Source organism: Patagioenas fasciata, chromosome 2 (genome assembly GCF_037038585.1).
Source record: "Patagioenas fasciata isolate bPatFas1 chromosome 2, bPatFas1.hap1, whole genome shotgun sequence".
In the NCBI taxonomy this organism is placed as follows: domain Eukaryota; kingdom Metazoa; phylum Chordata; class Aves; order Columbiformes; family Columbidae; genus Patagioenas; species Patagioenas fasciata.
In genome coordinates this window covers 148,468,340-148,493,147 of record NC_092521.1, presented here as the reverse complement: position 1 = coordinate 148,493,147, position 24,808 = coordinate 148,468,340, and the positions used below count along the sequence as shown (strand labels likewise).

The window sequence follows — 24,808 nt, the reverse complement described above, 5'->3', positions numbered from 1 at the left end:
TGTTTTTCACATTCTCAGCATTGATCTCAGTTGAAGGAGGACCTGGGTAACTACAGACTGGTCAGCTTCACCTCCATCCCTGGGAAGGTGATGGAACAACTTATCCTTGATGCTATCTCAAGGTATATCAAGGATAAGAGGATCATTAGGGGCTGTCAACATGGATTCACCAAGGGGAAGTCATGCTCAACCAACCTCATAGACTTTTATGAGGACATAATGAGGTGGATAGAAGATTGGAAAGCAGTGGATGTGGTCTATCTTGATTTCAGTAAAGCATTTGACAGAGTCTCCCACAGCATCCTCACAGCTAAACTGAATAAGTGTGGACTGGATGATTGGGTAGTGAGGTGGCCTGTGAACTGGCTGAAGGACAGAAGCCAGAGAGTCGTGGTCAATGGAACAGAGTCTAGCTGGAGGCCTGTATATAGTGACGTCCTTCAAGGGTCGGTACTGGGACCAGTATTATTCAATATATTCATCAATGACTTGGATGAGGGAATAGAGTGCACTGTCAGCAAGTTTGCTGATGACACCAAGCTGGGAGGAGTGGCTGACACACCAGAAGGCTGTGCTGCCATCCAGTGAGACCTGGACAGGCTGGAGAGTTGGGCGGGGAAAAAGTTAATGAAATATAACAAGGGCAAGTGTAGAGTCTTGCACCTGGGCAAGAACAACCCCAGGTCTCAGTATAAGCTGAGGAACGACCTGTTAGAGAGTGATGCAGGGGAAAGGGACCAGGGAGTCCTGGTGGACAGCAGGATGACCATGAGCCAGCATTGTGCCCTTGTGGCAAGGAAGGCAAATGGCATCCTGGGGTGTATTAGAAGGGGCGTGTTTAGTAAGTCGAAAGAGGTTCTCCTTCCCCTCTAATCTGCCTTGGTGAGACCGTAGCTGGAATATTGTGTCCAGTTTTGGGCCCCTCAGTTCAAGAAGGACAGGGAACTGCTGGAGAGAGTCCTGGAGAGAGTCCAGCACAGAGCCACAAAGATCATTAAGGGAGTGGAGCACCTCCCTTATGAGGAAAGGCTGAGGGAGCTGGGCCTCTTTAGCTTGGAGGAGACTGAGGGGTGATCTCATTAATGTTTATAAATATGTAAAGGGTCAGTGTCACGAGGATGGAGCCAGGCTATTCTGAGTGACAACCAATGACAAGGGGCAGTGACTACAAACTGGAACACAGGAGGTTCCACTTAAATATGAGAAGAAACTTCTCCTCAGTGAGGGCAACTGAACACTGGAACAGGCTGCCCAGGGAGGTTGTGGAGTCTCCTTCTCTGGAGACATTCAAAACCTGCCTGGACGCCTTCCTGTATAACCTCATCTAAGTGTTTCTGCTCCAGTGGTGGGATTGGACTAGATGATCTTTTAAGGTCCCTTCCAATCCCTAACAATTCTGTGATATTCATTCGCATACTTAATTCGCTTTGCATCAGAGTGTAGGCTAGCTCTCTAGTCTTAGTTCTCCGAGGTTCTCTGGGTGTTGTCATTCATCTTTTGGCTACTTGACCTTTTCAGGTCTATCCTGAAGAATTTATCATAGATTTTTGAAAGTTAATAATTATAACAACTAGCTCTGTTTGTTATTAATTTTCTGATACTGAAATACAATTGGAATGATTAAAATGCAAAAATATACAGAAAATATAACACTTTCAAAAATAAACAGTGCCCTCTCTGCTGTGCATACTATAATGCAATTGCTGTTTTAAATGACATCTTTCATATTTTTTATTAAAATTCTTTGACTTCATTCTTAAATTCCCTCAGAATCATATGCCTTATGCTTTTAGTTCCTTATTAGAATTAAATTTAAGACTTCATTCCAACACCATCTATTTTGACATCTTAGTCTACAACAATGCTGCTTCAACCCTGGTTCTAAACAGCAGGTCTCAGGCTGGTATCTCTGCACAATGTTGTGCAGTGAACACTAATCCAAATAATCTGTTTAAAGTTTTTTAAAGTACTTTCAATACAATTTCTTTATTGTTCCATGAAAGTTTATGAAAATTTTCTGGTTTTCTCATGGTTTGGCATATCCAGATAGTATAATCATTTATCACTGATGACTTGATGTAGAATTGTCCCTTTTATTTCCTAGATTTATTTTGGAATAGTGTAACTTTCTTTCTACTTAAGCTGTTTGCCTTGGATTTCAATACTTTTTGAAGATGCAACTTGGTTTGTTAAAGTTTTGTGAACAAACATTTTTTTTAATATATGTTCCCCTTTATACTTGCTGATGCATATTTGTTTTCTCTGCATAAACCCCTTGTCCCATTGATGTACATTTTCCATTGACCTGAATGTTCCTAAGATTCCAAACTAAGCCTATTGTAGCATATGATGCACCTTTTGCTTCTCTAAAAATTCATAGAAAGGAATAGAGGACTTTAAAGGACTGTCTGATCTGATCTGATAAGATCAAGCTCTGGGTCTAGAAATAATTTTTTTCATTCACACAATATCCTTTACCAGAAATTTCACTTCCCTTGGTCAGTTGCCTAAAAGAATGTTTCAGAACTGGTCAGAACCTCCAAAAAAGCACTATAAAATGCCGTAAACATGACTGTTTGTTTCAGGCCGTATCATTAATATAGAAGTTTTATCTGTAGAAGTTGAGTTTCGTAAATAATTTTCAGTAATTGGTTCCCATAGTTACGATTCAAGAATTTCATTGAATTTAATGTGTGATACACCATAACTATTCAGATGTGCACCTGTCTTTGCATACATGTTTTACGCTTTATTGATGGAAGTCAAATAGCATAAAAGTTATTTTTCAAGCTTACAACCAGATAAAATTGAGAAAGGGATATTTTCAAATATGCAGCTAGAGAAAGAAGTAAACATCTGCAAGCTTATGTGAGCAGATTTTTTGAAAAAAATTATGTTTTAGGCAATACAGAAAATTAACTTAGAAAACATGAGATCATGGCTCAAATTTTGAAGATCTTTTATAATGGCTAGCTTAAGTTTTGCTACTCATATATTGAAATTAGTCAAATTTTGTTTGGATCATAAAATCGAGCCATTTATGTTTACTACTTCCTGACTTTATTAATTCTAAAGAGTTTTGGGAGTTTTCAAACAATCACAAGAATTTCAATCAAATGAACTGCTTAGAAATCTCAAGCATAAGCAGAACTCTTCCTAAGTTTCAGACAAACTCTTTACAGGTTTTTATTTTCCTTGTGAGTAGTGAGTCTTATGTAAATACAAACTAGAAAAGTTTTAAATCCAGGTTTGCAGAGAAATGACCAAGCTCTAAACAATGTGATGCACTTATGTGTTTTGGAAAATAAAGGCTTACTTTTCCCCATTCTCTAGAGGAGAGTCAGTGACAAAGCTTTCTGGTGTGTGTCCTTCCATTTATAGTTGTGCTCCTGGAAAGTGAATTGCTACTGTATTTATACACATATTCTCCATAAAATCACAAACAATTACATAGTTGTGTGCTACTCAAGGCTGGTGTCACACAAGAAATTCTAAATCAGGTGCTGTTTTCACCGTCAACTTCATCCAGATCTCCCAGAGTACTTATTTACTTACAGAAATCGTTCCTCTCCCACAGCAAGATACATGTTGTGTTATGATTTCCAGGAAATAAGGTCAGGTCCTGACTGTTCTAGAACATGTTTTTTCTCAAGAAATATTTCAGTGATCATCTTCATTCATTTCAGGAATGTTATCTTGGCGTAATTTAGAAATCACATTCTACATTCCTGCCAGTACCACATCCCCACATACCTTGCAGTTTCTATTCTTTCTGCTTAGGACAGGACTAGAAATTCTGGCTTTCTGTCCTGGTAGCTGAAGAAATGAACTCTTTATCAAAATATAATGACCAGATGGGTCTTGCAATGTATGATCAGTAGCTGGTCTGTTGCCCAATTTTGTAACAGTGCTGGTTCTGAGATTCCAGTCAAAATCATCATTTTCATCTTGCTTCCATCCACAAAGATCGAACTCAAAATTGCAATGCCCAATAGATTTACCTGAAAGACATTTGCACACACATGAAAAGATATTTTTTCAATAAGTTGATTAGATACATATACAACTTAGTACTCAAATTATCCGTTAAAAATAATGTTTCAATAGAAAAAATAATATCCAATGTATCTGATTAACAAAGCATTTTTAATGATCTAGGATATAGTACAGGATAAAACTGCATATATATGAGGTAGGTGCTCTTGTTGTTATAGACAGCAGAGTCCTTGGTATAAAAGTAACAGAATTTAGCAACCTAAATTCTGAGCTGAATAGCTCTTTAGGGCCTCATAAGCAGAATTGGTGCCCTCCACCGGGCATCAAAGAAATCTGCAGAAAACCAGGGTCTCATTGGAGGAACACGTTGAGGCCAGGTGAGACCCCTACGGTGCTGAAAATTGTAACAAATGTCTATATTTAGGGAACAGAAAACCAAATGGATGTATTGAGCACCATAAAGACATAGCCTCGCTACAAACGCATACAGGTAAAACAAAGATGTAAGTGTGCTTTCAGCTGAATCACACCCAAAGACAGTTTACTTTTGCATGTTTCCAGAATTCACACAAGTATTTTCTTAGCCAGTATGCACAGATGATTAAATTTTTTCTTGAATTGTATTTAATAACTAGAAAAAAGAAAGCTGTCATAATTTTGGTCATTTTTTATGACATAACATGCATGCTTTTAACTGATTTTCAAGTCTCAAGTGTCAAAAAAAACCAGCATGGTTAATCAACTGACTATGTAAGTTAAAGTTAAGTCAGTTGCACCACTCCAGAAGTTTAAGTTGTAAATATTTTTCTTCTGTGCGTCTATAACCTCATTGTAACTCTTACCAAAGAAAATGAAATTTGCTGAAATCACCTGGAATTTTGCTAGAACCTTCAAGAGACTTTCAAGTGTGCTCTGTGTATTCTTACTACTATTGCTGGAAAGGAAAGAGTTTTGAAGATAAATTCATAAACTGTATGAATTATTTGGTCTCACCATATAAGAAGTGACAAAAGCTCTCTCTTAAAATATAAACAGAACCTGAGCCTCTTCTGAGGTCTGATAAAGCTCAGTCACTTAAAAGTGTCTCTATTTAATTGACAGCTGGTTGGAAACTTCAGTAATCAGAAGGCCAAGAAGTCCATGCATTAGTACATACAATTAGTACATACAACTACCTCTAAAATTTCACACTGACATCAGAGGAAAGATTTCTTCCTTGCTTTTTTTTTTCTTTTTCTTTTTTTTTTTTTTGTAGAGGTCATAAGGGTGAAAAAAGCTGGAACCTTCTTCTTAAAAATATGGACTATTTAGCAAAAATAGTTTCACTATCCTTTACCTCTGTCTGAAAACATGATGCCATCTGAAATAACAATTAAAAAACCCAAACTTGAGTTATTAAATTACATAATTATCATTTATGCAAAATATAGATTATAGTCTACCTCAACTGAATTTAACTGCCCATAAAATCTGTAATTCCTTATCTTATGCTCTATGTTCATTTAGTTACTTAATATTTCAGTAACCAAGTTAAAGAAATTCCTCCAATTACTTATAAATTCCATCGTGAGTCAATAAAATTCATGTATGCAACTGACCATTTTATTTTAAAGGTATGAGCAGTGAAAATGCCTGCTAATGCTGTATATATTGCATGTTACCCAATCTAAATTTAGATGTCCTTGTAGGACATCTTTATAGTCAACAAAGAAAAATAGTCATATCTATAGGACAATTTATCTAATCTAACTCAAACAACCAACTTTAAATTACGTGAACTTCAGCCTGGAAGTGAGTCACTCCACTGACAAAAAAGAGAACTCAGGCAGCCTGCTTAGAAGCTAAAGTTACAGGCAGACGACTGTGCATTTGCATATTAAATCTTCGGTAGTAGGCACTTCTGTGAAGAACTGTGAACTCTTAGTAATGAAGTACAAAAGCAAAGTCAATCCTTTTGTCTGCAGAGCAGTGACACAGGGCTGTTGAATTAGTCTACTAGATCAGAGTTTAATAATTCAAGAAGAACACTCAACAGTAAGTATATGAATTGTATTATATTGATCACAAAAGATCTAATGAGTCTTTGTAATAAACCAAGTAACTAAAAGGAGCAAAATTGAAACTATTTTAAATTGTATTATTCCCAATAGCTGTGTTGAGATGAATAAGAAGTACAGAGCTATAGGAGCAGATCTGTAGAGCAAAACACCTGATGCTGAGGACCTAGTGACATTTAGGGGGGTGGGGAAGGAAAGAGGACTGAGGTGGTATAGGCTGATCCTGAGGGCTGAATGACCACTAGTGCTCAGAATACCTTTGATACCCTCCTGGAGCTCATCTTTCAATAGATTTTCTAATGAAAGGAGGCTAGGTCATATGCCTCAGCACACTATATAATGCAAATCAAATAATAATAAACAGAAAAAAAAGAGAGATTTGCTTCACAAGCACACTGGGGAGCTAAACCAAATATTAACCAAGTTCAGACAAACCCAAACATCTACCAAGTACAGTCACCCGCATTGACACTAATCCATATTTCAGGCTGGATAACCACTACTGCTCCACAATCATTTTCACAAAAATTAATTTACTGGGTCTCATAAAACACCATTTTTACCTCAAGGAGGCATGCCCAGCTCAATCTAACCAGAACTGCCTCAGAGACCTTCCTTTGATATACTGATAACCTCAAGCAGCATAAGGCAAACCGCAGCAGTTTCTGAACCAGGTCGAAAGAGTGCTACCACCAACTACCTCTCCAGAACTGTTGTGGTTTTTTTTGTTCTCATATACATGTAGAAAGAAAATAGTACTAGCGACACTGTACTTAAAGAAAACTCTGACAATGGATCACTCATTCTGTATCTAATGGAATAATTTCTAAAGATTTGACTAATCAGTATTTCTGTTAAAATGTGGACTTGACTTATTTTACAGTAGTGATGTCACGCAACTAGCTAAAAAGAGCCCTCTACAAAGAAAAAAAACCCAAGGCACAGAGGACGCAATAGCAATTTAACAGCTTTGTAAGGCTTAGTTTATATCTCAGCAACACTGGCTTTATCTAGGTTTGCTAATTGGACTTGACGAATATTATGGAGATCAGAGACTAGTTTCTTTCAACACAGAGCAGAAAAATTTCATTAACTAAGATATGATGACTCTTCATGAACATAGCAAACATCTACAGCTACAACTGGCAATCCAGGAAGTTCTACTGCTTAAAGGTATTTTGGAGATGTCTTGAAGCTACACAGTTTTCATGGTTTTTAAACACAACTGCCATACCCAGGCAAAACAGCCTATTTCTTGTTTCCTATGCCTTGATCTATCATGCTTTCCCCTACTAAAGCCTTCTTCAGGCTTCTGAGTCTGAGGTTTTCAAGCTACTGTTCTGCGATTCAGCAGAGAGGAAACAACTCTTCTCTGATGGCTCCAAGGAACAAAAAAAAACTTCACAACTTCACAAAGAGTGGAAATAAGTGTTTCCTATAATTATATACTCTTTTGAGGCAGCCTGCCTCATGAAAAAGCTGTGAAAACAGAACTAGCATTTTTCTGTTAGATATATTATCAGCAAGTGTTATATATTTATACTTTATTAAACATATAAGGCAGTCAACACCAATAAAAGAAACCCCAGATTTTTCAGCATACAGTGGAAATGTAAAGCTGCATAACTATTCAAAATTGGGGAAAAAAAAGAAAAGGAAAAAAATGAAGGCAAAGCTAAGTCTAATTCCTGACACTGATATTGAAAATGTTATTGAACAAAGCACTTCCAGCCCAAAAGAAGAATGTCATAATTGGTCACCAAGTGTTTTACAGCACAACTAGACATTATGAAATGGGATTTTTTTATCTGAGGTAAAATCCATGTTGATACAGAAGTTTCACTCCAGTAATTACCCCGTGCTCTTAAGACTCCATGATATTTCATTGTAAAGCTTCCTGTTGAAATGCAGCCAAGGAAGGTGGGGTTTTTTTGTTTTGGTTTTGTTTTTTATACATTTTTTTAAACTTAATAAAAAAGTTTATAAAGCACTTTACAGTAAAGTATTTTCGTTGTTGGACTGTATCAGTTCACCTTTTTTCCAACGGGGAATCAGAAAGAAATACTTTAGAGGACTGCAGAACTAAATCCCATTAAATCATTTGAATCATCTTGCCCCTAATGCTTCATTCTGTACTTGGCTGGTGGTGTTTCATGGTAAACACAGACAAACTGGAGAACTCAAAAAAAAATCATTGGCAAACAGTCTTTAAATGTTTCAGAAAATAAGTACGCAGAAGTATATCAGAAAATAACATAAGTAATTTAAAGTTGCAGAAGATCAGAGCTGGTCTCCATATAGCTTAATGACATCTTATTCCCAGTCTGGAAATCACCGAGAAGTTTAATAGTACAGAAATAGTTGGAATTACACAGTCCCTTGGCTATGTTCCTTAGCTTCACAGGATATCAGCATATCTTTGCTTCATAGAATTGTATTCACTGGAAATTTCGTAAACTGCATTCATAGTCTCAAAAAAAATGAGGCAACTGTTCATACAGTACCAAACAATGCAGATTTGATTGTGTGCACATTTCCCACAATTGTACTGGAAAAAACAAAGTGTTAGTACTATATGTTGTGATCCATTTCCTCCAGAGAAGAGTCCATTTGCTATGAAACATCATTCTTTGAATCTGATACTTCAGATGTTGTTTCTTGATATTGCTTGTAAAACTAAAATTGCACAGTATTCAGATTAAAATGATTTGCTACGAGACCTGACAATCCTTGAAATATCAAAGGAAGTAGGTCTCTCATATCCCAAAGGTATTACGCTTCAAGTACTTTCAGCCTTAATACATCCTTTTAATATGGATATCAGAAGATTTTTATTCTGCTTTTAAAATCACCTGCTTTCTGAGTTATTTTAAGAAATTCACTAACCTCTCTTCTTATTTTCTATCATATGATTTACAATTAAATAATAGTAATTTCAAATCCTTAAAAGTCAAGGAATAGAATTAAATTATTACCTTCTTGTTTGCTTTCTTAGCTGATGAACTGGCAACAGTATTCAAGTAGCAATATTTCACCATAGGCAATTGTTTATGATAATTATATTTAAAAATCTACCATACTTACTGCAAATAGTAAGGCTCTCATCTGAGTTATCTGCGCAGTCATTTACAAAATCACACAGATTATCCTTTGGGATGCAGTGCTTGTTGGCACATGTGAATTCCTCTGATGTGCAAGGTCTGCCTGAGATGAGCAAAGGGGAACAATCTTCGAAGGTAATATCATCCACTGCCACGTCTCCCATGTAACTGACACCATGTTTTGCCCTGAGAACAATCTAATAAAAATTACAGAGCTATTACAGTAAGACACTGTTAAGATATAGAAAACCTTATACATGCAAAATGAATAAAACAGAGACTATGATGGTCCTTCACATCTTGGAATACAAAGTCATCAGTTCTTACTGCACAGTTCTATGAAAGCTTGTACCACTGCTTGTACACATCTGTAATTGTAGTTATTGAAGGACCACCTTCTAACGTCAACCAAGTAAAAACAAAAGGAAAGAAAGTGAGCAACACGAAAAAACACTAGTCCACACTCCCCCTGAATTAATAGCAAGGTTTCCACCTACTTCTGCAAAGTAAGAAAGAAAAAGACTAGTCAGAGTCATTCATCAGTTATTCCCATCAATGTAAAAGAAAGTTTTGTTAAAAGCCATCCAAGATAGATGTTACAAGGAATGTAACACATTTTTAAATATGTTCCTGGCTGCCTATTTTTTTAGGAGGATACAACTAGGCATGGTATATCCATGAATAAGTATCTCCAAGAGGCTTAAGGAGCAGTTCATGTTTCAAAACCAATTTCATGCTCAAGATTCTTTTCCTAAACCAGATGTAATACTACTACACACTAAGGCGAAGGAAGTGGAATATCTTAACTTGAGTTTGATTCAAAGGTAGGAGACATTCTCCATCTTAAAAATGGATATCAGTCTGAGATCAAAGGGGAGTGAGAAATTTCCAAAAGCTCATGTCCAGTTCAGATAATCAGACAACGAAAAAGATTACTTTTGTTGCTCAGAAGGGAAGGTACAGTATGTATATGGGGTGAAAAAGGAAATTAGGAAGTGAAGAATGCATAATATAAAAGTACCTTAAGCCAGCTGTCTAGAGCAAGTGCTATGGGAATACACACCTGAAAATTTGAACGAATTCCTAAGAACACTTCTGCTCTGTTCCACTGGGGACCTTGGCTACGACTTTGAGTCCACAGTTTAGAAGTCTTGTTACTGGTTTTACAGAGTACCTAAAGAGCAAATAATTGTAGGTCACAAAAAATCTTTCCATTACCAGTTCACCATATGTTCCTTAATTGTATACAACAATGCAAGAATATCTTGTGCTACTTATCTCTATACCACCATTAAATATCACAGAATATCTCAACTTGAAAGCAACCCATATGGATCATCAGGTCCAACTCCCTGCTCCTCACAGGACTACATAAAACTGAACCATATGATTCAGAGCTTCATCCAGCCATTCCTTGAAATCTGACAGGCTTGGTACCATGACCATTTCCCTGAGGAACCTGTTCCAGTGACCAACCACCATCTCACTGAGGACTCTTGCTAATGTCCAATCTGTTGCAGAGCAATATTCCAGTGTAAATGACTATTCTAAGAAAATAACACTTTAAGATTTTCTGATCTCCTCATAAACTTACTCAGTCCACAGCCTTACGTGGACTAACTTATCCCATTAAATTATCCAGACTGGCTAGCCACAAATAAAAATGGCTAATTAATGGATTTGGATCCATTTTTAAAAATGGAAAAGTGACTAACAATAAGAGTTATTGAAAAATATATTAGTTCATGCATCCATTAAGTTACTCCATTCAGAGACAGATTTCCTTGTCCTTACTCTTGGGAAACAATGTTTTTTGTTCTACAGCTAAAAACTTGTTATTTTCTTCTGAAAAACAAATTTCATCTATTTAGGCAATGGAAGACTCACAAATGCCCTTAACCCCTGTCGATAGGCATTGATCTGGGGAAAGGCGACACTTTTAGACTTGAGCACAAAGTCCTAAATATGCTTTGCTCCAACATCCTGGACATCCAAATTCAACTGAGCTGACAATAACAAGACGGGCGTTTGATGAAGTGTGTCGAGCTGTGTCTCCAGCCAGTACTCATGGAGCAAAATGTCAGTTCACCTGTTGCCTTAACCACTTCCACTTTCAAGGATTTATTGCTACTCTGCATAATCTTCTTAGTGCAGCTCAGACATTTTTCATCTTAATGAAAATAAAACAGGTAATTTTTGAAAATGTATGCAGTGCCCTGCATGTATATGATATCGCATACAGGAAAGTTCTGCCAAGCAAAGAGCAGATCCTCACACTGAAGAGATTTCATTCCAGGTGAACGAAACAAACAGGTGTAATATATTAAATTGAACAGAAAAAACAAAGTGACACCTGGCTTTATAGACAAGAACTGCCCACAGAAGACAGGAACTTTAGGGGAAAGAAAATAAATTGGAGAGAAAAAGGAACCAAGATATAATTGAGAGAAAAAATCGTGCTGAATAACAAAAAGTTTTTCTTACATTGACATACAATCTATTTATTTACATGAATATAGATGTGCATGTGACTATATAGACACATACATATATGCTTTTACATACACTGTAAATTACCTACTCATTTATAAATCCAATTCCTTAATCAGAAATTCATTTTTTCTATAATATCACGCTAAACATTATAATTTTGAAGTATGCCTGTAAATTTTTGTGCTATTAACATACAAGGCTTCCCTGTACCTTAATGTGCTTTGAAGCCCTATGCATTTTGACTACGTCGAAGTTTGTTGAAAAAGCACATCTAACACCTTGTTACAGTTGGTAGTTACCCATGCCAACTCAGAGGCCAGAAAACAGAAAAAAATGGTTCCAATCAACAGATATTCAAACCAAGATAGCACAATAAAGTGACACATAATCAATATTTTTGAAAGCCATAGAAACACAGGAGGAAAGCCATTCATGCAAATAGTGAGGAAAGTCTTCATCATGTCCTATATGATATTTGATGGCATGAATGGAGACTAGCATGCAAAAATCCAAACCTGTGAATTAAACAAAAATGTTCCAGTCTTGAAAAATAAAAGATGGATAAAAGGTCTTCAGTGAATTTTAAACACAGAAAAGATTCACATTCACATAATACTTAGAACCTTTACAAGAAGTGAGAAAATACCTAAATAATTTTATATTCTGAGTTATTCCTACATTCAGTATTAATTGCTCAATTAAGCAAGTGAAACCACATAATTATTTACAATGTTCAAAGCAAATTGGTCTGTCCTTAGTCTTGAAATTGAGGACAAACATCTTTATATTCTAATTTGCCACTAATTCTGATGAATTAAAATTTGAATACTTGCCAAGTAGTCTAGCAAGGTCTTTACTTACTTGAGAGAAATTCAGCAATATTTTAAAAACTTATTTTAATAGAAATTCAAGAAAACTCAGAACATGCTTTCTCTGAACATCTAACAAGTCATATGCATGGGGTGAAGAACACCACATCTAAGATTTCAGTTCTGATGTCAACATACATTTTAATTTCATCTTCAAAACAGTTGAATTCTACCAGGTTTTTATTATGATTTGTTATTCAGAGTAACCAAGCTAGTGGGAATTCATGTATACAATTAAAACCACATGCACTGGCCACACTCAATTTGATACTGAGTGCATAGGTGACTGGGCAACTTATCCTGAGGTGTTTTATTCAATCCATTGCTGATGCTGTAGTTATTGTGCAACATTCATGGGAAATCCCATTATAGTTACTCAGATATTTGGTAGAAAAAATGCCGAGAACAATGTTGTTGTTTTATTCATTCACTTTGCAGTGACTCATTTGATCTACTAGCAGCTGAATGAGTTACATTTCTTTTACAGAACTGCTTTTACTTCAGGATATTAATAAAAAAGTCTGTTATGTCCTACAACTAATTCAATGCTACTTACATTAATATTAACTTTTGAAAGATATATGTTAAACTTTCTGAGGAATAAGCTGTTTCTACAAAATTTTATGACAAATTTTAATACAATTACTTCTTTTTTTTTTTTGTGCTCCCATATTCAGGCTAAGATCTCGGTTGTCCAAGTATCTACTGATGCTTTTCAGTGCCAAACAGTATTGCGCAGCACAAGGCTTTTTCTGGCATGGAAGTTCCAAATACGATATATCTATAAGATCATAATTTCTGTTTGTTGCATTTTCCCCAGCTTACTCAAGCTTCTTTCAGATCAAAACAAATTGAAAGCAGTGAAGTGCTACTAATTGTTCATTTACATTAATTAGCAGTTAAGCATTAATGAAACTAAATGACAAGGCATGAATTTTCTTACAGCAATTTCAGACATCGAAAAAACTCAATCCAAAACAAAGAACATCTCCCTACCTCCAGAGAACCTATTGTTGTACCATTCATGTAGTTCCAGAATACCATTTTGCATTTGGGCCCTGTAAGGGAGATGACTGGGGTAGCAATGTCAGCTGTGTGACCAAATTCTCCATTCGAGCTGTCTGTGAACAGATACCAGCCTTCTTCAGCACTCCTGCTTAGAGAGAAAGGATTTCCTTTATTAAAACAAAACGTTTAATCATAATTAAGTTCTAGTTGAAGTTAAAATGGTAATATTTCCTTACACAGTTATAGTATCTTCTGTCTGAAGATACAGAGCTGAAGCCAATCTTTACCCACAGGTCATATAGATAAAAGCTGGAGGACCTCTAGATTTCATTGCCCACCCTCTTTCCTCATGGAGGAAGTCATGAAAAACCCAAGACAGAGAGTGAAATTCTTTCTCCTGAACTACTGGGAAAGATGAGACTGCCTTTGCAGCGAGCATCAGACTCTGAGTGTATAGAGAGACCAGCAGTGCAGTTTTAATGTTCTGGGTATCTAAGATTTGGCTCCTAAAAAACTTGCTTTTCAAAATAAAAAGTAGATGTTGACCAAAGATAAGATTCTGTTCTCTTCAGTGGAGCTGGTCAATAGTCATATATATAAGAATGCTCAGGGCTTCTCAAATGAAAGAACCTTTCCAACAAGGGTTTACAAACCTGACAATGGGACCTACATTTGTAAAAAGGCCATGGTTTTACTTTTCCTTGCTTTTTGGTTTTCCAGTTTGGCCAAGCTCTGAACACCTGTTCCACAAAGTTGCTTCAGTGCAACTGTGAAAAAGCAGTGAACATGCCCTGCAAGCACTGCCAAGAGAAACATGAGGTACCCAGAGGGTTTTCACAGACCAAAAGTTCTGCCAACTGAGAAATCGGGGCTTCAACTGTAAAGATTCAATAACTTTATTTTTTTCACCAGCCCTCTCTAAGTTTTTAGGCTTAGAGCAATCTAAAGGACCAAAAGACTTCTCTGCCTGTGGTAAGAACTCAGTCCAATGTGGTCTTTGCTGCAGCAGCCCTGCAGTATTAAACAAATAGTATAAAAGCTACTTTTTGAATAATCAAGTAAAATTTGAAACCCTGTAAGATTTTTTCTTTAAAACATGTTATAAAATTAAAAAAAAAAAAAAAATCTTCATAATTTGTCTTGACACAATTTACCTCTGATTGCAATACCTATATTGAATTCACTGTGCACCGATCCGTGTGATAAAATAACCATGAATTTAGCACATACAGGTTTATCATTGCGAAGTTACAACAAAACTAACAGATTAAATTTAGTGTATAGAATAATTTGCAATCAATAATCACAAAATACTTTAATGTACTTTAATTAAAGTTTGTCACATCCTCTGGAGGTCAAGGAGAGACTGAATTCTATGTATACAATCACTTTAGGAATAGCACATTCTATTCAATATACTACATAATATAAGCTAGGCTAGAAACAGGCAAATTTTTTCTCTGTACTCACACATCAATTTCCTCTGAGGACCTGAAGTACGTTAATTAATTCACTCACCCTTAGAATCACGTATGCAGTAACTTGTTTCTAATACAACCAGTGACAGATTGACAGGATGCAAACAGCCTGATCTTCCTTTTGTGCAGGGCAAAACATTTAACAGAGTTTCTTCTTATCCTTCCTATAATCTGTGGTTGCTCTTAAGGGTATATTTAAATGAAAATAATTTTCCATCTCTTTCCATTTGTTTATGTTTAAGAACATTAAAAAGTAGTGTGGGATGGGTTGCCTAAGCATGTATAGCTAGGTAGAAATCAAATACATGGAGGAAAATAGTGGTCATGATTGGAGTTAACATTTTTAGTGCCACCCATAAAACAGAATTAGCTACTCAGCAGAATTATAATCTTCCTTTCTTATAAAAAAATGTCCAAAATTTCATGGTAAATGTTTCAGTTTCTAAGCCTCATACAGGTAGCTATACTTTTGAGACAGGAATAATATTTTTAAAAAATACATCTTGAAATGTGGGGCAGACCTTCATTTGCTACAGGTGAAATCACTGGGGACTGCTGATGATCAGGCCAACAAGGACCAGAGTCAGCCTAGTGGGATTCTACAGGAGAAGAGTAATGATCTGGAGAAATCTGCATCTATGATTTTTCTTTTTATTCAGAAGCAGGTGACAGAAGTGTCACTGAAACTTTTCTTTCGACACAGTATCCTGGCAATTTAGAGATTTTTATCGTTACTGCATGCATTTACATCATCCTTGAGACAGTAGCAGAAAAATTTGGAAGTGAACTATTGGAGAAGATAAGCACAAAATAGAGTAAAATACAAGCAAGCCTTAGGTAAAAACAATCCCAAAATCAAAAGCAATAGAGCATTTTTGTTAAAACAGCTCCACCTGACAAACTGCATATACTGTAAGCGATAATCGAAAACCTTGAATACTACAGTTACAGCTGTCTGCATTTGGTATATTGATTTATTCCCATCATCTCTGCAGGAAAAAAAATGTTATTTCAATGTTTTTGGTGGTGTTTTGTGGGGTTTTTTGGTGTTTTTTAGATTGTGTTTGGTTTTTTGTCTGAGTTTTTGTTTTGTTGTGGTGTGGGGTGTTCATTTGCTGTTTGGTTTGTTGTTGTTTTGTTTTGTTTGGTTTGGGTTTTTTTTGGGGGGGAGGGTTGCTTGTGGTTTTATTTTTCTTTCCTTCTTTTTTTCTTTTTCTTAGATTTCCCCCATGGCACTGAGTATTCTACCAGAGTCTTGAGATAAAAGAATATCCGGTTCTATCATGGTTTGCAAAAACACTTAAAAACTCAGAATTCGCTCTGCTATTGGGAACTCATGACTTCAGTGGTCCAAGAGTGTCGGTACTGTATTTAGAACAGAATTCAATGGTGCTGTAAGAAGCAGAATCATAAAGAGCTCTGAAAAGCAATAGCACTTATAGCACTCATACTTCCAAGAGTATTCAGCATTATGTTCAGGCCTTTCAGTGAGATTAGTTTGAAAGAGCGGAAGGGTAGAATCAGTACTACGACAAAATTCCAACATCCACCTCTTATTTGGTGTGTTCTGTCAGATATGCCTTTGTTCTGGAGACAGACCAAAATTATATCTCTGCCTAGACTCTGCTGGTCCCTGCATCCTAAGAAGGCAGACATCATAGCATTTTTTTCCCGTTGTTTCAGTGTTTGCTATAATACAACATTTAAAACTAGTAAACCGGATCAAAGTACCCTGTATGATACACTCCGCTAAGTGCTAGCCATTAAATATGTTGGCAATACGTGGTTACAAGAATACTAAGGATGTGTGGGAAAGTGAGCAGAAATTGAAAGATCAGGAGGGGCTGGATAAGAGCGTGTAGAACATCCTTGTTCACCTTCACTTCTATCATGGAAATTTTTGCACCTAGGACTACAAGAGTGGTATACTTGTGACTTATCCATGTTGTTGTTTAGAAGGAAAGCTTTCTTCTACTGTCTGTAGCTGACATTAACTTGTAATGTTTGCTCACAGGGCAAAACAATCTCTCTGTCTTGAATTCTTTAAGCTGTCTGATACAGCAACCTGTATGCAATTTATGGGTAAAAGCTCATTATATAGGGAGAAGAGTTTGAAGAAAGTAAAAGAAAATAATTCTGTTTTGCATATAGTTTACATGCTAGAGTATCTGCAGCTTCTATGGATACATGTTTTGTAGCAGAGCCGGTTAATGTACATGCAGTCATCTGTCCAGTTTGTTGAGCTGTGACTTTTAAAGTAAAAGATTTCTTAGCTGGCCAACCTGTATTTTATACCAGGAAGTAATATGCAGTCACAAGGTATTCCAAAACTTTCCAGAAACCTAAATTTTCAGTCTCTCTTACCCTACTCAGAAATTGTTCTCCTCCTCACCCCACAACTTTGTAGGAGCTCCTTCATTGTGTGATTTATTCATCTGACCCCCTTCTTAAATTCCATTATTTCCTGTTCCATAAAAGTTTTCCCTGTTTTGTGTTGGTTTTTGTTTGTTTGTTTTCTACCAAATGACACCTCAAGAAGTTGATGGTACCAAGTGTTAAAAAAGACAGTGTTTAACTTGTTTAATAGTGAATAAATCTGGCTTTCAATGTAGATCTTATGTAAGTGCTGAAATTCAGCAGAACACATGCAGGCTCCCCTGCCAGTAAGTGCAAGATGTCAGGCCCATTTGGAAAATTATCCCATGGAAAACCTCTTAGTTGGTAGCTACAACATGTGTCATTAAAATCTTTATATTTGTCCTCTGAAAATAATTAATTTTACCTCTGTACTGCAAGCATTCCCTATATAGAGACATTCCTCTGCCAGTGCAATAATCCTAATCAATTTCAAAGGGAAATTCACAACATTTTAATTGATACAAAAATTCAACATAAGCAACTGAGCTATATTTCCACACTTGACTTTGCTAATAGCTTAATCTTTCAAGTGTCTTTTAAGATAGATGGCAAAGAATGGGTATACAAAAAAAGAATCTTCACTGTATTTCCTCCTTCAAAGCATTCAGAAGAACACAGGAATATGAATATACTAAATGGAATTTAGTACTGAAAGATTAGGTGTGTTAAAAAATTAAAAAAAAAAAGTTGAAGACTTGGATCTGGTAGTGTTATCAAGTAAAGTCTCATGCTGTGAATTACTCAATTCACAGTAGTGATTGTCTATTGTAATGTCTGAAAGCGGATCAAAAATTAACCAGCTGAACTAAAGAAAGTCCAAGCTCTGATTCAATTAATTGTTGGACATATCTCAGTTTTTAATGTGTTAATTCATCTGCATATCTTCTGCAAGTTGTTTGAGAATCCTGATTAGGCACTTAGATGGACTCATAAAATACCCTTTAGTGTTTGGTTTTCACTTAGAGTGAAAACTAAATCTGGTTAGAAAACAAACAACTCCATTTCATTACAGAGTTCTGATTTCCTTCCAGGTCTCATCAATAACGAGAAAAACAAAGAAAAAAGGCAAAACAGAGAGGGAAATTTCCGTTTCCTTAGAAGGATAAGCATCCAAATGATTAGCACACCATGCTAAATTTTGAAATTTAAAAAGCAGCTGCTCCCACATTCTTTTCCATTTTTCCTGGATATGTAAGTCCATAAACACTATGCAGTGTCTATATAGCAAATCAGAGTCCCAAAGACATGTTTCACCTATTATGTATTTAAAGCACTATTCTTCAGCTCTCCCATACCATCTGCCGAGTTAGTGACCTGCTATTAGTCCAGATGGGTTTCTGTGCAGAGAGAGACCCCAGACTAGTGGTCAAAAAAAATTAGGGCACTAGACAACATCCAAAACAAGCCCTTTTTTGACCAAAAGAGACAAATTGTGGGTTAATAGACATATAAGGAAAATGTGGGCCATCAAAGCTCAATTTGATGGTTTGAATCAGACAAGGCAGTGGCTTCAGTTTGCATTTATCACATCCCATTCATCCTTTATCATCAGGGTGGTGGAGCTTGGGGAGATCAGACTTTTCCCTGTCTCTTCTCTTTCCTCCAATAGCATAGGTCGCCAGTTGACCAAATTTTTGCCAAAGTTAAGATATTTACAGGAGAATTTTAGTTTTAGATTAGCTAGGATTTCCTAGCTAGAAAATATTTCGTCTAAAAATTTCAGAGAAAAATGTTTAGATTATTGTCTGATTAGGTAAGAGGGAGTTAAATTCTCTCATTTTTCTTCCTAACAACTCTATCTATGTTGATGTCTTTTTTTCTTGTATTATGTCATCAGGGTTTAATATTATTATTTTAATGCCTTATCTATTTGAAACAAGATGTTTGTAAACAGTGATACTTTGACCTTTCCATCATGCTAGCTTCATTTTGTGTAGATTCCTACTATTTTTCATTTATAGTGTTAGAAACCAGATTATATGAAAGTTCTGGTAAAAAATTTAAGTAGGTATCAAAATAAAAGTCTATAGTAAAAATCTTTATAAAGTGTCTAACATTTCATATTTTCTAGCACCGGTAACAAAGGTTGCAATAGAAACATATAGCATCCAAAAGTCATTAATATTACAGCATTTCTAACAAAATAGAGAAAGATACAAGGAAGGCTTGATTTTTATCTTTGTATATGTCCGTATAGAGTCCAATGTAACTTCAATATGTTAACTGTGAAAAGGAAAAGCCATATACACATCATGCCTAGAGCACTGTTAACTTGAAATTTGGCTTTAAGCTGAGAAACTTTTGAAAGGTGTGTAGAAGCAATATAGAAATAATACAGAAAGAAGGAAAATTAAAAAAAAAAAAAAAGAAGGCAAAACCTAACAGTTCCCTCAACACTGCATCTGCCTGTAGAATTCATTAAAATATGTTTAAAATTTCAGAAGTAAAAGAGACCTTAATATTCAAGCACTCATTCAAGAAGAAATGTGTCACCTCATTTGTACTCTGGGTAACAACTACTCAATGCTCTGTCCATTATGCCCATTATTTCAGCAAGAAGACACCATAAGATGTGGAAAGGAGAGGGTAAGCTGTGAACAGTGGCCAAGATATATGACTATGAATCTGAAAGAAATCACAGTATCACAGTATCACAGTATGTTTGGGATTGAAAGGGACCTCAAAAGATCATCTAGTCCAATCCCCCTGCTGGAGCAGGAACGCCTAGGTGAGGTCGCACAGGAATGTGTCCGGGCGGGCTTTGAATGTCTCCAGGGAAGGAGACTCCACAACCTCCCTGGGTAGCCTGTTCCAGTGCTCTGTTACCCTCACTGAGAAGAAGTTCTTTCTCAAATTTAAGTGGAACCTCTTGTGTTCCAGCTTGATCCCATTGCCCCTTGTCCTATCATTGTTTGCCACTGAGAAGAGCCTGACTCCATCCTCGTGGCACTCACCCTTTATATATTTATAAACATTAATAAGGTCACCCCTCAGTCTCCTCTTCTCCAAACTAAAGAGCCCCAGCTCCCTCAGCCTTTCTTCATAAGGGAGATGTTATAGAACACTTCTCTAGGAAGTGTGAGTTTGTGAGGAGAAAGAAGGAAAATGAAAAACATTACCTTGTTTCTTTAGTATTTGCATTTGCTAGATACTCAGTGTCTGCATCAGAAATAGTTTGACTACTTGGCCTTCTGTAGATAATATAGGATGGCCTATTATAGATCATAACTTATGAACAGATCTTTTACAGCCCCTGTCTTGCAGTGACTAACACATAACATATTCATTGGCTTCAGCCGGGTTCTTTCCTGAATAAAGGACTACAGTTGTGAGGACATTATTACAGAAAAACAATCTATATGCAAAATTAAAATGTCATTAAATATGTAACTTTCAGTAATCTTAAAGGACAGTAAGAACTCAAATAACCTAATTAATTCTACTATGTATCAGAGAAAGATTGAACATTTCCAAGCACTTAACTACTAATAGGTTTTAAATAGTAACTCAAATCCGTATTTAACATCTAGCAAGAAAATTTAAAAAAGGAGAGGGAGAGGGAGAGGGAGAGGGAGAGGGAGAGGGAGAGGGAGAGGGAGAGGGAGAGGGAAAGGGAAAGGGAAAGGGAAAGGGAAAGGGAAAGGGAAAGGGAAAGGGAAAGGGAAAGGGAAAGGGAAAGGGGGCTTTTCTTCAATTACATTTGAGCATTTCTGTAAATAATTCAAAAAATTAAAAAGGACTTGAAAGCAAACACTCATCAAGGAATCAGGAATGAGGATCTCCACTTACCCATTTACAATAATATGTGATAAATTTAATTTCAAAGTCTTAATTCTGAAAACAATAAATTCTTTTACACATTTTTAATCTAGTAAGCTCCCATCTCTATTAAAATTTAACATTAATGCATATTAAACTGAGAATCCAAAACCTAATACAATTATGATGCCATAACAAAGCGGACATAAATTTTTTGGAAGACTGCTTTTGGAAATAACAGAGCTACTTCCTATTGCAAAAGCCATCCCTTGGCTGTGTTTGCTGCCTGTATATTGCTTGATGCTAACAGACCTAGTTCTTTGCACAATGCTAGAGACAAAATTTTCTATCTTGACCATTTAAACTTTGGCACACAAATACAGGACTGAGCTTCAATGGTTGTTTCAAACTGAACAGAATCAAAGGTTTTTAACGCAGCAAAGCACTAGCAACATACTGAGATGGGTAACTGGACACAGGTTAGAAAGACGCTGCAAAGGAAATCACCACAAATGTGAGAAGGAATCTTCACAGTAAATCAAAGTACATTATCTTTACTAGCAAACACTAGGAGTCAAAATTAAAAAAAACCTTGCTACAGAGAAGTACAAAATTCTTGGACCATGATACAATCATACCACATCAAGCTCTGAGTACAACTCTGATGCCTTGTTTGACATAATAGATATGAATCCCAGGATGAAAACGTGTTGGTAAAGGTTTACTCACACACAGTGATTAAATTCTTCACTGTTCAATCTATTTTCACTATGAGATTGATCCCATGCTCTAACATCCTAAAATACAGAGCTTAAAAAAACTTTGAGTAAATTCTTCTTCTTGGTACAAAATCTGATTTGATTAAATTACAATTACTTGAAATGTGCTAGTTATTTGACACCATTGTGTAAATTATTTCTGGTCATTAGCTTATTCTTAAAAGTAATCAATATTTCACAACTGCATATTTAAGTTTGACACACAAGGAATATGTATGCTTTTGCTCCCCAAGCAGATACAGCAAATCATAGAAAGACATTTTCAGCACTTTTCAACCCCCAACTTTTTTTTTCCTAAAAAGAATTTAATATGTGCTTCAGTTTCATTAAACACACAGTACAAAGATTTATCTTCCAAAAATATTAAATGTACAGTTCTTAGCATTTCGTTTTTAATCAACGTATTGCTTCAGGTGATACTAACATGTATTATCTACGCTACCGTGATGGCTGTGTTATTTTACCATACACGTTCATCTGACCTTTGACACTAATGACACTAAAAATGGGTTTCAACAAGGTCAAAAGATAATCTTAAACCTGAAGTCTCTTAATAGTTCAGACTTCATTACAGAAAGTGACTCATTTCTTACAAGCACTGGTGGAGTCACTTGATATCTGAAGTTGAATTTATGGTTCCAGTTCTAAAGGGACAAGAGGAGGACAGAGAAATCATATACACAATGTTACATCAGGATGCTTTCTTGAGTGCACTTCAAGCACACATAATCTTCACTTTTTTTTTACTGGGTGTAACCAAAGAATATAGTCTGTATTCTCAAAAAGTGCTTTTAAAGTTGGGGGGTTGGTGGAATTAAAGTATGTGAATTAATGATTCGATAAATATATACAAATTAAATCAGTTCTTGTTGTTTACTGCTACCTTATTTCTCTAGATGCCTTCAAGTCTCTGTTCTGACAAAACCTACACCCATTCAACTCAAGAATTGCAAGAATTGCATGTGTAGAAGCACAATACCCACTAAAGCCTGTGATATATAGAGACACTGTAACATGCTAAATAAACTTCTCTTTACAAGGCTGAAGTATCCCCTTTCTTTCATTTTCCACTGTATTTAAGAGTATTGTAAGTGTCTTACAGACAGCTGTGAAGCCTATGAGGCTTAATGCTACGGGTTTCACTTCACTGTGAATACAGTTCTCGAGCAAGATCAAAAGAAATTCACACACGTTTGTCTAAAGTAAATAATGCTACTGAGAACAGATTTATGGAGTGTAAAAGCATCACATAAAGCTCACACTTTTCCTCCACTTCTACACAACTGTAATTAACCACAGTACTTTCAGGTACCATTTATACTTTCCTTTTAAATACATTGTAATTAATTTCAGTGTCTTCAAGCAATTCCTGCTTAAATATACAGTAGTGAAATATGCTGAACTCTTTGAACACCCATCCATATAAAATGAAAAAAACAGAATTGGTATATTAATCATTTCTCATGGTATCTTGCAATGAGGTTTGGTTTGTGCCTTGAGGAAGATACTTCTTCTCATGAGGTCTGGGGTTTTTTTTTATCCTTTTGGTTGGAATAATGCAGACAGCTTTTTGTTAATGTCTATCAGTCCTTTAAAAAAATCATTCCATACATTATAAACACATTTAAACTGCTTTAGGGATTATGTTTACAAAGTAAAGGTTCTGATTATGTGATAGAAACGTAGAGATTTATTTTTAAAGATATTAATTGGAAAAAATGTATATTCTAATCTCATTACTCTGTTAAAATAAAACATGCTAAAAGTTCACGAGAAGCAGAAATCTCTATAAGAGTTTTGATAAAGAAATTTTTAAATGGAAAGTACATCTAAACTGTCTAGAGGATATTCTGAACAAGGCTTTACAGGAGAAAACAGAATTTTACAAATAAATCTTAATTAGTTCTTGTAGATTAATCTGGCACTGTTATTCAGCTATGGGGGAAAAAATTTGTAGACTTGGTTGGAGAAAAGACTGAAAAATTGGTGCACATGAGAAGTGTACAGATGTGCCTTTGGAACTGCAGAAAGTACTGGGTCCCTTAAGAGCAGAAACTGCCCCATTGGTTTGAGGCTACTTTAAAATAGCAGAAGGCTAAAATAACAGAACAGCTGATATTGAAAACCAAAGCCTAATAAAATTAACTGCAAACGAATAAGCCTTTATATTTGAACAGCAGAGTACAGATTAGTATGTTGTTAAACAGTCTAATCTCCTTGATCTTTTTTTTTTTTTTTTTTTAATTTGTTCTGTTAGCATCAGAGAATCTCTCAAGATTTATCAATGGCACTTAAAAGCACTGCAGGATACCAACCACCACACAAATCAAATGGCATCCGAGATTAAAGATTCTATGTTTTGATCATAACACAACAGTCAGTGGCTCTTAGTTGGATTTTCTCCATCGGATATTTTAGTCTTATGGCTTCTGACTGATGCAGGGCTGAGATTAATTCATGGTGCTTCCATGGCTCATCTGAACCTGCCACATCTCATTAACATTCTGTCAAATCTCTGTAAATTCTGTGAGGTTGAAGGCAAAAGGAAACATGAGGAATGAGATTCCTTCTCAAGTAACCAAGCTTGAGGTGAAAAAGCCACAAAAATTTCTAATCACAGTGGGCATTAGTTCTAATTAGCAATTTTCTGAATTACAATTTGGTATAAAATTGAATGTTACTGTAGAAGACTCCTCAGTAACTACATTTTTACTCAGCATCAAATATCTAGTATCCATCATCTTGTTTCTTGTCTTATTGTCACCTTGGATATTTACTAGTGTGCACAGTAAAGTATTTGATTACCTATCATGCTTTCTTAATACTTTAATGAAGTACTAACACAAATTA

At 35.8% G+C, this 24,808-nt stretch overlaps 1 protein-coding gene across 1 annotated transcript in view; it reads right to left on the bottom strand.

Annotated features, from left to right (window-relative positions):
• MALRD1 (MAM and LDL receptor class A domain containing 1) overlaps positions 1 to 24,808 on the bottom strand; it is a 296,432-nt gene that overhangs the window by 141,092 nt on the left and 130,532 nt on the right. Inside the window, exons 23-26 of the mRNA XM_071805517.1 lie at positions 13,513 to 13,669; positions 10,218 to 10,328; positions 9,138 to 9,351; positions 3,754 to 4,001 (exon numbers count right to left, since the gene is read on the bottom strand). Coding sequence (XP_071661618.1) covers positions 3,754 to 4,001; positions 9,138 to 9,351; positions 10,218 to 10,328; positions 13,513 to 13,669 — 730 coding nt within the window. The remainder of the gene's footprint in view (positions 1 to 3,753; positions 4,002 to 9,137; positions 9,352 to 10,217; positions 10,329 to 13,512; positions 13,670 to 24,808) is intronic.